Raw genomic sequence first — 16,739 nt, 5'->3', positions numbered from 1 at the left:
AAAGATTAAGCAAGTGGTAATAAGCAGTTTTGGGGAGGGTGTAAGTTGGTATATTTTTCTTAGAGGATAGTTTGGTACATGTGATAAAAGCTTTAAAATGTTCATATGTTTGTGTGTGTATACATATATATGAGTGTGTGTGTATATATATGTATATATATATTATTATTACAATAGGTATTTGATTACTGGGCACAGTGAAATTGTAAAGCCTGGAATTTACATATTTAATGTCACAGCAAGGCTGCTGAGGTACCTTTTTCCTAAAATACTCAAAAATGTTTCTTTTTCATTCCTACAGTTTAAATATTCTGTTGATAAACTCTCTTAGAAATCCAAAGGCAAGTATATAAGTTAACATATCTTGAAACTAAGATACATCTCAAACCAGATAATGCTTCAGAAAAGATGTTACTTGAACCAGTGTGTGGGTAAACAGGGTGGGTAGAAGAGCATGAGATAGGGAGAAGATAGGGAAAAGAGCAGTTTCTATCTCCAGAATTTGATTTTTTTTGTATTTATATTCCAAGAAGGTACGATTAAAGGACTCAGTTTGTAAAAATGAAGCCAAAAAAGACTTAAAAAGATGTATAGCTAAGATCCAGTACTATTACCATTGTAGCATATCTTCCAGGCAAATTAATGGCTCACAAACACCCGTAGACATACCTGGCAGAGCAGTTATGAAATCCCTCTGCAGCATAGGTTTAAGGTACGAGTTTATGTGCCCATGTTGGTAATGACACATTTGGGATATAAGATGTTCCACAAATTCCACTTGATCGGACTCTGACCACTGCTCAAAATATTTGACACACAGTTCCTTTTCCTTCTCATAGCTTGCCGAGAGTTTCCGTTGCTTGGGCACAATCATACTGGAAGTGCCATTGGCAAGTTTTGTCTGTAGAAAGGGTGGATTAAAAACACACACACATAACAGTAAGTATTGAAAATGAGGGAAATATATAATTTGTTGGTCTTGCATGCTATGTTATGTCTATATGATAGAGCTCACTGTTACACTTACTAATTGAATATTTGTGAACAGCAATTACAAGGAAAGACACAGTAATACCATAGTAAGTTGGTAAATTGGGAATATTGCTAGATGACTAGGCATCCATTTCCAAACGTTCATAGGAAGACATTATTTGGGGATATATATAGATGAAAACCAAAAGCTGAAAGCATGTTGTTACTATTACTAGCAAGCCAAGAAAGCTAATTTCCTTTTTCTTTTGCCAGGCAAAGGAATTTGGACCTAATTCTGCAGAAAATGGTTCAACAGCAAAGCTTCTTGGATAAGAATAAGTAGAAAATGCAAAAAATGGCTTTGCAGTTAGAGCAGACGTGGCACACAGCTCTGCACTGAGGTGCTCGTAGGATGGAAGACTAAGAGCAAGTTCTGTCTTCACTTCTGTTGGGGATGTAGGCTGGGTTAGCTCCTTATTTTCATTCTTCCATTGATTTTTCCTATTTTCTTTAAGGCTTATATAAAACCTTTTTGTTCAGTTTTAAAATACATTAATTTATAATTTGCTTCTTCTTGTATATATCAGTTACTAGACATTTATACAATTACTGACAACTTATTTTTTAATAGTCAAATAAGAAATCCTCCATACAAAGAAAGGCCAATGACTAATTTGAGACTATGGTACCTTTGGAGCTAAAGCTCAAATAACATTTATATGCTTCATCTACTCCCCCCCCCCCCCAAAAAAAAAATCCCATCTCCACTGTCATCAAAATTAAATAACATAAAGTCTTTTTTAAATTAATTGGTTCAGTCAATAAATATTAATTAAGCATTTACAACATGCCAAACATTGTCCTAGGTGCTAGGAATACAACACTGAACAAAAATAACAGTCTATCATTGGGGGAACTTATGTTCTAGTGTGTACAGCAAGTTAAAAACAACCAAATAAATAGAAAATATAATGTCTACAGTGCTATGAGAAAACTAAAGCAGGATAAGGGGATAGGCAAAATTATATGATGGTCCCAAGAAGCTTGGCTACTGATGTACACACATCTTTCAGCTTTTCAAACAAACATGTAGATACTGCTGTGATTTAATTAAGGTCCCAAATTAGTTGACCTTAAGGTTGGGAGATTTACTCTGGTGGGTCTGATCTAATCAAATGAGCTCTGTAAAAGCAGAGTTGGTGGCAGAAGAGGAAGGAGACCATGGGAAGGAATGCAGGCAGCCTCCAAGAGCTGACAGCCAGTAAAGAAATGGGGATCTCAACCCTACAAAGGCAAGAAACTGAATTCTGCCAACAACAATGAGCGAAGAAGAGAATTTCCCCCCAGAGCCTCTGGATGAGAACTGGCCAACCCTTGATAGATTTTTTTTTAATCCTCACCCAAGGATATTTTTTCCATTGATTTCCAGACTCACATATAGTCAGTTGATTTTTGAGAAAGGTACTAAGATAATTCAATCGGGAAAGGGTAGTCTTCTCAACAAATGATACTGAAACAACTGGATATCTGTTTAGAAAAATGAACTTGCTCTTTACTTTAGATCACGAACAAAAATTAACTTAAGTGGATTCTGGATTTATATGTAGAACTTCTAGAAAAAATATAAGAGGAAATCTTGTTGCTATGTGGATAGGCATACATTTCATAGATAAGTCAGTATGTGGTAAAATTTTAAACTTCTGGTTTCAAAAAAACAGTTAAGAAAATAAAAATTCAAATCATAAACTGCCGGGGTCCAAGCCCAGCAGGTCCAGGGGTCCCCAAAGGTGTGGACGGAGTCGGCGAAGAAGGAAGGAATGACACGGAGACAGCATTCAGTTGATCAGCAGCCTAGCCAGGATCTCTAGCTCGGATCTCCAGAGAGGTTCTGCTTCGGATTTCCAGCGAGGTTCTGTAGCCATGTTCCCTCGCTAGGTTCTCCAGCCAGGTTCTGTCCAGGCTCTCCAGTCAGGTTCAGTGTCCAGGTTCCAGTCAGGTTCTCCTGCCAATCTCTGTAGTCAGGTTCAGTCCAGGATCCCTTGCCATGTTCTCCCGCTAGGCTCTGTCTCTAGGCACCGAGGCCAGTCCCTCTCCAGGATCCTCCGGCATGCTCTCTCCAGCGAAGTTCTTCTTTCTCTAGGCTCCGTGTAGGTTCTGTCTTCTTGATTCTGTTCTAAGTTCTGAGTCTTTCTGTCTTGTTACAACTGTATTTATACCAGTTGATTCAATCCTATCAATCTCTATTACAAAGGTTAGGGCGTTTCTTATCTCCATTCCAGGGAGAAAAGATTATGTAGTTTAAGCATGATTGTTCGTAGTTGAAGTGATTAATTACCCGCCTGGCACTTAGTTGAGGGGTTTTATTCCCTCCCTAACTTCAGGGGAAAATCCCTACCTGGGGATTCAACCTTTCTCGGAGAGGTGACCTTGGTTAAAACACAGCGCCAAGAAGGTGAGCAAACATATTAAGAAAAGTATGCCATATATGCCAGGTCCCTTGAAACAGCAAGCATGGACCGGCTCCCGGCAATAAACTATGAGGAAAATACTCGCAATATATGTATTTGATAAAGGACTTGTATCTACAAATATATAAGGAACTCCCAGAACTCAGTAAGAAAACAAATAACCTTTTTCTTTAAGTAGGCAAAAGACTTGGAGAGACACTTAACAAAAAAAGATCCAGGGATGGCCAATAAGCACATGAACATCATTATGACTAGAAAACGCAAATAAAATCATAAGACACCACTACAAACTTACTAGTAGGGCTAAAAGTAAAGAGACTGACCATACCAAGTATTGGCAAGAATGAGGAGCAATTGGGTCTCTCATACATTGCTGGCAGTAATGTTTACTGGTACAACTACTTCAGAAAAACCGGTTGACAGTTTCTTGTAAAGAGAAACATACTTATTACATGAGCCAGCAATTCCACTCCTGGGTACTTATTCCTCCAAATGAAAACATATTTCCACACAAAACACTTGTATATGAATTTTCATAGCTGCTTATGAATAAGAGTCCCAAATTGAAAGAATCCCACTGTCCATCAAGAGCTGAATTGACAAAGTTACAGATACACAAAATGACAAGGATAAATCTCAAAAACATGCTGAACAAAAGAAGCCAGGTACAAAAGAGTACATACTTTATGATTCTCTTTATATGAAACTCTAAGGATAACAAATCTAATTTATAATAATAAAAACAAATCAGTGGTAGCATGGGGCTGAATGTGGGGGGGGGGGAGGACAGACTGAGTTAAGGGCAGAAGAGTTTTGGGGGCAATGAAAATGTTCTACAGTTGTTACACAGGTGTATACAGTTGCCAAAATTCATCAAACTGTATACTTTCAATAGGTGCATTTTATTATATGTAAGTTACCTTAATAAAATTGATTTTAAAACTTCTAAGGATAGGGTATGTCTAAGGATAAATGCCATTGTAATATTAATTTCATTTGTAATGAAGATATTACATTTGTAGAGATAACAAAGGTAAAGGCCTTTGTTATCAACCCTCTTCCTTCTATCATTCTCCCATACAGATTTTTCTACTAATGTCTGAAGTAAATGCAGCAAAATTTCAATTTGAGAACCTTTAAAAAGCCACAAGGGTACAGTGAAAAAGTTCACTTATTAAAAACCCAAAAGGTTGTATATTAGAGTGTATGGGAGAGAGGGTAATGGTTATTGGTGGCAACAGAATTGATTTGGCCTTCCCAACAAAAGCCCAATGACTCAACCACTGCTGTTCAAATGTCTAGGAAAGCTGACAAACAACTTCAGTTTAATGGTAACACTAACTTTCTGCCACCCCTGCACATCTCCTTTTCTGCTTTTCTGTTAACAATGAACAGTTATCTCCAAAAGAAAGAAGCAAGAAGCTGTCAGGTGACAAGCACACAAAATGAAAGAAAAGTATTTATATGACTGTCCACAGCTTAGTCCTCAAAGGCTAAGGGCTAGCATTCCCCACCCACGCCTCCTCCTCCCCACCCCCGAAGACATAGTACATGCAACACTTTCAAAATTACCATAAATTTCTCTGAAGCTGCCACAAGGGCCAGGATAGAAAAATACACTTTGCAGACATCAACTAGTCTAACCAACACACCACTGTAATATTAAGTGTGCTGACTTTGCTACCTGTATAGGTTGGAAGATACAGCATGGACTGGTTAAACTTGATGGTAAAAATGACAGATGTTTCTAATTTACATGCAAAACCTCCTTTATTTAACCACTAAGAAAGGGTATCGTAAGTAGAGAAGGAAAATGTTCCAGACATAGGACACTATTTGCAATTAGGGGAGCAAGGCCTAGGTAAAGAGTAATATTTACGACTAGAGATATGCAAATGATATTTAAGGATTCTGTTTGGCTTTAAGAAGGGCTTTGAAGAAAGAATGGCATTGAAACCTATAGTAGAGGGAAGAAGATATAATGATTAATAGGATGAATCAATATAAGATAAAATGGGCAAGGGTTGTACTGGGGGTAAGGCTATATGTTTCTCTCATGAAACTTTAGAGTTATCAAGCAACCAACAGACATTTATTGAGTGACTACTCTGTGCTGGGCATTTTTCTAGGTGCTAGGGAAACTGTAGAGAAGAGGCACACAAAGTTTCTTTACCTTCTCTGGGGAAGGATAGAGGCAGAATATATAATAAATATATTAATTCTAGAAACCAGTAAGTATTGTGAAGAAAACAAAAGATGGTAACATAAAATAGGGAGTGAGTAGTACAGCATACTTTAACTGAGGTGGTCATGAAATGATGCTGAAGGAGATAACTGAATGATGCTGAAATCTAAATGTAAGTCAGTCTTCTGAAGATCTGGGGAAAGGCCTTCCAAACAGAAGAAAGAGCAAATCTAAGCTGTGTTCAAGTGAAAGACAGAAAGAAGGCTAGCAGAGCTGGGACAGTGAATGAGGGGGGGCACTGGTGGGAAATGAGGTCATGAGGTGGCCTGGGGCCAGATCATATAAGGCCTTCTGGGCCTCAGTAAGGAGTATGGGTTTCATCCTAAGTGTAAAGGAGAGCCCCTGAGGTTTTGAAGTAGTCAAATATAACATCATCTGATTTATGCTTTAGAAATATTTACTCTAGCTGCCACACAGAACATGGTGATGAGGGCTGGAAGGTAGGAAGAGGATAACAAGAACAAGCTGTGAGAGCAGAGGCAGGAAGACCAATCAGAAGTCTGATAAAATACTCCTGCACGTGGTGATAGTGGCTAAAATTAGAAAATTAGAAGAAAGGTATTTTACCCTCACACGAGAGGAAGGAAGAGAGAGAGCCTGTTGAGAATATAAGTCCAGGTTATAATACACATTTATTTCAGTATAATGATTTACTGATCCTTCAAATATTTAATCTGATACATTAACTTGAATGGGGATTGAACCAGGGTTCTTGCTCCTGCAGCCAGGAGAAACAAGAGTCTTGAGGCAGAAGGGAGGATTTAAAAAGAAAAAGTGTTTATTGATTCTAGAGAGAGAGGAAGGGAGAGAAACACCGATGAAAGAAACAGAGATTGGTTCAGCTGCCTCTGGCATGCCCCCCACGGGGGACCAAGCCCATCTGGTAAACTCTTGGTGCACAAGATGATTCCCAACCAACTAAGCCATACTGGCCAGGGCAGAAGGGAGGATTTTTAAAGGTCTACACTATACTCTCTATTGGCTATTGCCAGGCTTTATTTAGTTAAATAAGAATTTTAAAAAATACTGATTTTAAAGTTCTTTTTTCTATTGTTTTTCCTTGATTTATCTTTTTAAAAAAGTTACATCTCTTTAAAAAAAAAGTTAACATTGTCTTGGTTGAATTAAAAGGAAATGGTATAGTCAACATTTTGATTAGAATTGAAAGACATAAGTAGGCACACTAGTGACAGAATGGCGATAGCAGGGAGGTCCAGAACAGTTCTACAACTCCTACAGAGTCAGGGTAGAAAAGAAAAAGGGACACAGAAGGGAGAGCCCATTAGCATTTTGGCATCTTTTAACACGGAGATTTCAAGAGAAAAAGAATTTGGCCATAAATTGAACATGCCGAGTAAAAAGTAATGAATACTCAAAAGTGGGATATAACTTTTAACATCCCAGTTTTCAGTTCTTAAAAACCCTTTAAAACTTTCAGTGACCAAAGAAGTAGTCCATTATCTTTTTGGGGTGAGAGTGAAAATGAAAAGAAAATGGTGGCTGTACATATAGATGGGATATACAGTTCAACCGAAGTAAACATCACATTTCACAGTGGGATTACTGCATTAATATTTTAACAGCTTCTACTAAATATGATTACATATTAGGTGAACTCATAAATATGTCAGATCTGATTAGTGAACATGGAAGACGGGAAGGGGCAGATTTGTCAGCAGAAGGTAAGTTTACATTATGAATCTGATTTCTAATAACCAACAAGAAAAAGCCTGCAATCACTTCAATTCTTTTAAATAAAACTCACTAGGAAATGAACTCACAAATGTACCAGTGTAAATGATTACTTGAAGACTGGACATTTTTTTCTATTTACTAATTACAGGCAGAGTCATATAAAAATATTCATCAAGCCAAGCCTTTTTTGTTGAATTTTTGAGGTAAAAAGATAGGATAGTCACTTAACATTTTTAGGTTTCAAAACTGGGGCTCTTATTTCTGTAGTGGGTTCCCTCATGCAACTTTATAGCTTCCAGGGCGATAGGTTCTTTTGTTCTAAATCAAGACACTCACAGCAGTTTAATTTACTGCTGCATTATTATAGCTACTAACTACACACACCTCCAAGGCTGGTAAACCCACTGATGTAGGCAGTGCCACCTTAAAAGGATTTTTGGACGGGTCTTAGTAATGGGGAGGAAAAAAAAAGGACATAATGTTTAATTATAAGAAATGATTGAAATAGGCACAGACATACCCCGGGTGCCTCTGCACTGCAGCAAGCTCTAAACTTGTTATCGTTAATGGTTTAAATTTCACTGTGCTAATCATTTCAGGACACAAGCCTTTCTTGATAATCTAATGAATTATTCCAACATCCTTCAGCAAAAAAAATCCTCCATGACAGCACTAATTACAAGACGTTTTCCCAGTGCTTATGTAAAATATGACAGAGCAGCAGCTTAGGGAATTGCAGAAAACTGCTTCTAATTTCCACTGAGAAACTGACAAACACCTCTCTTTCATCTCTCCCAGCTCTCAAGTAAGATTTAACTTTCTCATTTAGTTAATTACCGAGTGAGGATCATCATTTCCCCGGATCGGAGCGGCACGGAGCCTTTATCGTGTTAACTTGTGAACTTGATCGATGGCTGCTGCTAAAACTTAATAACTTCACCCCCTGGCAAATTGTAAGATAAATATAATAGGAGAAACTCTGACAGTAAAAACCTGCCAGAAATGAGCACTGTGTTTATGTTTCTTTGCAGGCAGCGAAAAAACAACCAACAGCTTATTACTGGTTGCGTGTTACTTATATTTAAAAGACTCCAGGCACTTAACTTTCTATGTACTGTTAAAACTTTGCTCATCAGATGGGGAAGAATGGGAAAATGCACCAGTGATGCAGATTTGGGGAAGTGAGGAAAGAAGGCGGGAAGGACTGGGAGAAGAGTAAAGCAAGGGAACAAATACATTGTGTAAAATTTTTTTAAATGTCACATTTATCATATAAAATGTCCAACCAGCATAAACAGGCATAAAATCTTTAAAATAAATCTGGACTTCTAGGATACTATATGAACTATATCAGGTAGCAAAGCAAGAGAATTTCGCTCACTCAAATTTTTTCAATGACCATAAGTTCATGCCTGAAGAATTCAATTAACTGCAGAATTCCTAGATCTCTTTTCAAAAACCCCTGCAGCTAGAAAACCATTCACTAACGACACCAGTTAACCCTTTCTGAACCAAGTACCCTACAGCTAGGAAATGCATAACTATGTCCAGAACATGTCATCCAGTCTTATATTCACTTTCCACACTTAAGCTAGGCAAATGAGAAGGAAATAATCTGGAAGTTCTTTCTATAAAATTTGAATCTGACCTTGGAATTTTAACATTTACCTGTGGAAGAGTTCATATCATTGCCTAGGACATCAGGAATTTTATGCCTTTTTATAACTGACAAGGTATAACAATAATAGAATGGCTGCTCACACATGCTAGTCCCCTCTCCCCACCAAGACTGATGAACTGGGCTGAAAACAAATCTACATATAAATTGCCAAGTCTGTCACACTGACCATCCTCATAGCATAGAAATACTATAGAAAAACAAAATACGAACTACATTTTGGTGAGGGTAGAGAAAGGCAGAAGAAGTCCTGTAGGACTTAAGAGTTTAAGCCTACCTTGTGAGCCAGTATTTAACATCCATTACATGCTGTGAGAGCACCAACAGCTGAAGTCTGAGGGGCCACCATTTTGAAAGTTGAAAGGATTTGGAAAATTGAATATCAAAATGGCAAACAAAATTTATATTCACTGGAGGATCAAATCTTATTCCTCATTTTATTTTGTTTTTACTTTCATTAAATGAGGATCTACTGGGTCAGGCACAGAAAGATCAAATGATTTTTAAAACACAGCATTTATAATAGACACACTTTACCCAATATGAAAAACACAAAAGCACGAAGAACATAAAAATTATTCATAATTTCCACCATCAACAAAATAAACAATGTTCACATGTTGGTGGGTATATATCTTTCTGGTCTTTAGAAAAATCATTAGTCAATTATTTGATGTGGGGAGGATGTTTGTTATCTGGAGTATTCTTTGGCTATAACATTAAATTAATCATAATAGGCAAAATTTATCTCCTTTGTTGAACACCTCAGAACAGTCAAGATCTGATCCTGGAAGATACAGAGTTATAGGTGATTGTGACTGTGGAAAGGAGGGGAAAGAAGAGGATGAAGAGGAGGAAGGAGAGAGGTGAGAAAGAGGAGGGGAGAGTTGAAGGGAAGCGGGGGAAAGGAAAGGAAAGCAGAGTAAAGAGGGAGAGGAAGGAGGAGTAGAAAAGGGAAAGGAAAAATGAAAGTGACTGGGGGTGGGGTGAAGGAGAGAGTGGTGACTGGGGAGAGGGGTTAGGAGAGAGATGGAAAAGAGATGAGAAGGGGGAGAGAGAGAGAGAGAGATGAGAGGTTTGGGAAGAGATGGAGAGATTAAGGGTGAGGTGGAGAGAAATGAGGGGGGAAAGAATAAGTATAATCAAATGCAAAATGGACCTAGCATTAACAAGCTCATCTGCTCCAAGAAAAACAATATGCTTGTTGGACATACAGGTCCTCTCCCACACAATAAACAGTAAACATCAAAAGGGAGAGGAGAGGAAGAACTATTTTCCTAAACCACTGAATGTTTCAGGCAAAGTAATAAAGTTTAATTGTCTGGAATCTGGTTGCTCTTTCTGTAAACTTCCTCCGATAGAGGTTGCTCATCTGAATGTTAAATAATGTTAATATTTCCACAATCAAATTTCTGTGATGAAGCAAGTTTAAACTAAGAGTTTTCTGCTGGGAGCCGGTCCATCCTTGCTGTTTCAAGGGACCTGGCATATATAGCATACGGTTCTTAATATGTTTGTTCACCTTCTTGGCGCTGTGTTTTAACCAAGGTCACCTCTCCGAGAAAGGTTGAATCCCCAGGTAGGGATTTTCCCCTGAAGTTAGGGAGGGGATGAAACTCCTTAACTAAGTGCCAGGCGGGTAGTTAATCAATTTAACTACAAACAATCATGCTTAAGCTACATAATCTTTACTCCCTGGAATGGAGATAAGAAACGCCCTAACCTTTGTAATAGAAATTGACAGGATTAGAATCAACTGGTATAAATACAGATGCAACAAGACAACAACAGACAGAATTTAGAACACAGAACTTAGAACACAGGGCTTGGAAGACAGGACCAAGAGAGACAGAGCCTAGGCACAGAACCTACACAGAACGTTCTCTAGAGACAGAAGAACTTCGCTGGAGAGAGCATGCTGGAGGATCCTGAACAGGGACTGGCCTCGGAGCCTGGAGGCAAAGCCTGGCGAGAGAGCATGGCAGGGGATCCTGGACTGAACCTGACTGCGGAGATTGGCAGGAGGGCCTGACTAGAACCTGGTGACTGAACCTGGCTAGAGATCCTAAGCAGAACCTCTCTGGAGATTCAGACCAGAACTTGGCTGGAGATCCTGGCTAGGCTGCTGATCAACTGAACACTGTCTCCGTGTCATTCCTTCTTCGCCGACTCCGTCCACACCTTTGGGGACCCCTGGACCCGCTGGGGCTGGACCCCAGCAGTTTTCTCCCTAACTCCTCCCTCACATCCTCCCTTTATTTTAGCATCAGAAAGTTAAGCTCTACCATAAATAACAGGGAATGATGGAAGCACTGGTGGCCAGAAGAAAACACAAGAGACACACTTAAAGCACAATTAAAAACTACATGGAAAAAAATATCGTCAGTTTTAAATAAAAAGGAAGAACTACCTTCCTCCTCTTTGTGCGCTAATCCTTACATTTTGTGTCCAATAAAAAGGTTTCAATGACTTGGTAAAACGTGGTCCTGAAGAAAGCCTCTGAGAAGCTATATCTAGAACCTACATTATGAAAATATAAGGTTTCGGGGGATAGGATCTCAAGAAGCCAACTCAGCTTTCTAGAAGAAGTTCAACTCTTTCCAAATGCTTGTTAATGCATGTTAAATGCAGCAAGAAATAATCCTATGAGGCAGCAGCACAGGCCTCTCTTAGCTGCAGTGAATGAAGTAAATGACTTGTGACTTCGGGAAGTCTTGGTTATCTGCAGGTAAAACTTTAATAACCCTTGGAGCATCAAGGGACTAAAGACATTTCTCTCTGGAATAGTTGGGTAATTGTTTTCTTAATTTATCCAGGAAAAAGCTTAGTTTGGATGCAGCGTCTGTTTTTTTTTTTTTTTTAAGCAGAGGTGATCAAAATAACTTGCTCAGATTCATATAAGTTAGTTGCGTTCAGACAACATTTTAAAATGCAGTTGTTACATAAAGTATATACTCTTTCTTAAAATGAAATTCTGGCTCTTCTTTTTTTTAATGACAATGAAGCTCCATGTCAATGACTAAGACTAAATGCAGACCCGCAAGACTGCTTTACCATAGATGGACAAATATATTTCACACAAACACCAAGACTACAAGTGCCACATTGAAGACAGTCCTTCGAAGGAGCTATGTTTATGTAGAATATCATAAATAAATAACACTGGAGTTTGGAACCAAGTCTATCCCAGCTCTGCCATTTACTTGAAGTGTGATCTTGGCTAAGTTACTTAACCTATCTGTGCCTCAATTACCTCATCTGTAAAATGGTGATTGTTACAATACTTATCTGGAAGGGTTAATGTTAGTATAAAAAAACTAATACATGAAACGGTATTTATAAGAATACCTGGCACATAGTAAGGGCATTAGCTGTCTTTATGCTTTTAACTAGAATGTACATATTGCTGACTAAATGCAATGTTCTTTGCTTTGACAAGTTTAAGTCCAGAAACCTTTACTTTTAAACTCTGAAGGACAAAGATTATGACATAAGCCCTTTATGTCTATGTAACAGCAGCTCAAAAATTGGTAAAATGAATTTTTAACTCAAACTAATATAAGAAGTGGATATTGCTTTTTGGGAGTGTAGTGGTAAATTGCCTTATGGTGTGAACATAATTGTAGTCCCCGTTCTCTCACCAATAAGGATGATGCTATCACTACACTGACACTTTGTTCAAAAGAATTCTAACTTGGTAACCTTTAATCCACTGTTTTCTAAGGTTAGTTTGAAGTTTGAACACTTTTATATAGTAATAAAATATGTAAAATATTATCATGAAAAATTTAAGAATCAAAGTAAAACTAAACTTCCAAAAGGAATAATGCTTGATATTTAACAATTGAAGACAGAAAAGAGCAAAAGAAAGACCTCAAAATATATTACAATATGGAATAAAAGACATTTGAAATTCAATTTTTTTTCACTTTCAATCTTTCAAAGCAATTGACAAAACATATTCTCATAAAACTCAAAGTTATTGAGAGAAGAACAGTATGGAAATTATTAGAATGGTAACAAGACTCTCAATGTATTTCTGGTTTCTACCAAAGAGCTAACGTCCTGTAGGTACAGAGTACAGTTTGCTTCCTTCAGACTCTGTAGCTTGTTTAGTATTCAGCACAGAGAGCTAGGGCAGAAACCAGGCTAAAATTCTAGCTGTCACCAGCACCCATTCTCCTTTCTCTCAAAAACTGGCAGAAAAACTATTAACTTGTAATTTTGTCTGAAGGTTATTTACATTTCCCTCACATAGGTACTATTTTTATGGAGTTCCATGGGCCAGAGACTGGCAGATTTTTGGTGTTTCTGAGGGAAGACTGAATTTTGAGGGTTACAAAAATTTTTCTTTCTCAGAATGAGGCCAACACCCACCAGGGATTTTTGTGTGTATTTACTGGGAGGGAAGGTGTGATAAAAAAATTAAAATCGGGAAGACATTATTTTTCATAATATACTTGATTTAGAAATAGGAATTGTATTCTGCCTTTGCAGAATTTGGCTTTCTTAAAGCATAAAATGGTTTATATAAAGACATTTCCTGGTTTACTAACTAACCTTTTTACTTCACTTGAGTGTAGCCTAAGCTCACATAAAGGACTAAAAATAGGAAACTCAAGGGTAACAATTTTTTCCCATGAAATTTTTCTACTAGTAGGTGTCAAATGTTCAGTTTCTATTTAAGGAATACATTTGATGAAATTTGATGCTTTGGAAACAAACCATTATGAAAAAGTTTTCTTATAGTTGACAAACATGTAAATAGTCCCAAAACAAAAATGAGGCAGCATGATGGCCTGATACTATCACTGATTAGCTACATGATCTTGGGCAGGTCTCTACTGCCATGAGGTGTCATCTGTAAAATGAGTGGGTGGAGGGGATAATTTGTGGCTCAGTCTGGCTTTTATATTTTGAGTCTATGATTCAGTTCCAAGGTATATTAAAAGAGCTGAGCAAAAAAATTTAAAAATAGAGACTCATGCTCTACATTTTCTTATTAAAAAACGAACATATTAGAGTTTAAGGATACATCTCAAGTAAAAAGAAAAATATCTGTCATAATATTATTTGGGTAAGCAATATATTTTCAAAATTCCAAGAATAAGTCAAACTTTTCCGCAATTGAGTCTTTTATGCAAATAAATGCTATTATTCTGAGTGACAGGTACACAGGTAACATCATTATTCTGATTTTTGATATGCTAAAAATATTCCATAATTAAGAATTTAACATTTTAGACCTGGCCAGTAGCTTAGTTGGTTAGAGCATCATCCTGATACACCAACGTTGTGGGTTCGATCCTGGTCAGGGGACATACAGGAATCAACCAGTGAATGCATAAGTAGGTGGAGCACAGCAGATGGATGTTTCTCTCCTCTCTCTTTCTCTCTCTCTCAAATCAATAAAAAAATTTAAAAGAAAAACTTATCAGTGTTAACCTTTTCAGGACTGACACTTGGATCTGAAGATCTAATATTGTCTTCTTGAAGTTTTCTGTTTCAATTTGCCTCATTTCTTTCATATCTACTCTCGTGTTTTTCCCCATCCATCTTTCTTCATAGTTCCCAGTATTTAAGGGAACATTTTCTAGAAAATTGCCAATAAATGAATATCTCTTTATTAAAAATCCTTTTACTTCCCACGATGGCAAAAAATTATATCAATTTAATACACCAACTTGTCTTATTTAGGGCCACATCAAAGCAATATGGCTGCATGAAGAGTCTGCAAATAGATATGAAAAGCCTACTGGGATCCTCTTAATGCTTTATCAAGGTTATAGTGGTCATGATCAGATGGCTGCTGTTCTCTGCCAGTTTAATTCTCAGCACTATAGACCATAGCATGCTGTATCTTAAAGACTTTTTCTTTCAGATTCCAAAGGCCAATGAGTGTCCTCAAGGTCAAGGTAGCATATTAGCTATTGTAATAGATAAATGAATTTGGAAATAGCTGGAGCTCAATTTCCATTTGAAAAATTAAGTTTGATTGAAATTTACAAACACAATCTGTGACTTCAACTTCCATGGTGATAGTATTTTTTGATGGTGAGCAATCGAATGGGCCTACATTGTAAGTATGTAAAGCTGGAAGAGTGGGCTGATATTAGAATGGACTTAGACTAAGAGAGAAGCAATGACAATGTGGGGTGGGGTTGGGAGGCAGACAGAATCAAGACATTTTGGAGGACACAGTTTAGGGATAATAGCTAGGAGCCTGGGCATTACTTATGGAGTAAGTAAAATAAATTATTGTTTTAAAGGTAGCACACTACATAGTGTCAGATAAGCCTAGTTCAAGCTCTGTGTCTGTAATGTACAAACATGTAAGCTAGTTCTCTGTAAGCCTCAATACTTTTTCACATTAAAAAAAAGGGATAATACCTCCTATTCCCCATGGTTATTAAAATAATTAACAGATTATTTGTAAAATGCTAAGCACATTAAGTCTGGCACATAAATGCTCAAAAAAGGTAGCTCTTATTGTTTGCTATATGTAGAAACCATTGCAGCAACTCAGGTTGTATTAGGGCCTGCCCATCAAACTCTGAAACTGAAGTTTTAACGGAAATTTCTTACCAAATTCCCCAAGAAGGGGAACTATTAATCTGAGTATTTTAAAATATGCTAACTTGTTGGGTCACCATTAGCTAATGTGACTGGAGATAGAACTGTGAAGAAAGAAAAAAATAACTTAAGATGTGATTAGACTGTAAGAGCAGCCCAGTTAAACCAGGCTCAAAGACTCTGGGGAAAATCAAAGGAAACTACAATTTAGGAATTTTTGTGTATACTGAGTTATCTCACAAATCTATTAGGACTTTCTATGTACAAGTGCTACACTAGGCAATGCAAAGGTCACAGAGATGGTAAATATTGACAAGCTGACTCTAAAATTCATAAGGAAATGCAAATGGCCAGGAATAACCAAGGTAATATTAAAGAATAACAACAAAACTGGAGGGCATACTATCAGAAGTTCAGATTTGACAAAAACCATATACATATATGGTCATATAATTTATGACAAAGAAAACAATCCAGTACAGAGGAAAACACATATTTTAATAAGTAGAGCTGGATCATCTGAGTATCACATTAAAAACAACAACAACAACAATAAAAACTTCTCACCTGTACCTAACATCACACACAAAAATCAAATGGATTATAGATCAAAATGTGAAAGGTAAAAATAATAAAAATTTAAGAAGAAAATATAAGAGAATATCTTCATGACACTGGGGTCAACACAGATTTTTTTAAAAGTATATTTTTTATTGTTTAGACACAGATTTTTTAAGTAGAATTTTAAAATACTAATTATATATGAAAAAGATTGATAAATTGGAATAAAATTAAGAACCTCTGTTCATCAATAGATCTCATTTAAAAAGTACAGCCCTAATCGGTTTGGCTCAGTGGATAGAGCGTCGGCCTGCAAACTTGAGAGTCCCAAGTTCGATTCCGGTCAAGGGCATGTACCTTGGTTGCGGGCACATCCCCAGTAGGGAGTATGCAGGAGGCAGCTGATCGATGTTTCTCTCTCATCGATGTTTCTAACTCTCTATCTCTCTCCCTTCCTCTCTGTAAAAAAATCAATAAAATTTATATATATATATTTTTTAAAAAGTACAAAGGTAAGCCACAGAGTAGGAGAAAATATGTTTAACAC

At 37.2% G+C, this 16,739-nt stretch overlaps 1 protein-coding gene across 13 annotated transcripts in view; it reads right to left on the bottom strand.

The window, feature by feature from the left end:
* The window catches only part of BTRC (beta-transducin repeat containing E3 ubiquitin protein ligase), a 180,457-nt gene that overhangs the window by 29,254 nt on the left and 134,464 nt on the right, over positions 1 to 16,739 (bottom strand). For all 13 annotated transcript variants that reach the window (XM_059661148.1, XM_059661142.1, XM_059661145.1 and 10 more), the window contains one exon: positions 670 to 901. In XM_059661148.1, the coding sequence (XP_059517131.1) occupies positions 670 to 901 (232 nt within the window). The remainder of the gene's footprint in view (positions 1 to 669; positions 902 to 16,739) is intronic.

This window comes from Myotis daubentonii, chromosome 13, assembly GCF_963259705.1.
Source record: "Myotis daubentonii chromosome 13, mMyoDau2.1, whole genome shotgun sequence".
NCBI classification, from domain to species: domain Eukaryota; kingdom Metazoa; phylum Chordata; class Mammalia; order Chiroptera; family Vespertilionidae; genus Myotis; species Myotis daubentonii.
The sequence above is the reverse complement of the archived record's forward strand: the minus strand, read 5'-3'. Positions and strand labels throughout refer to the sequence as shown.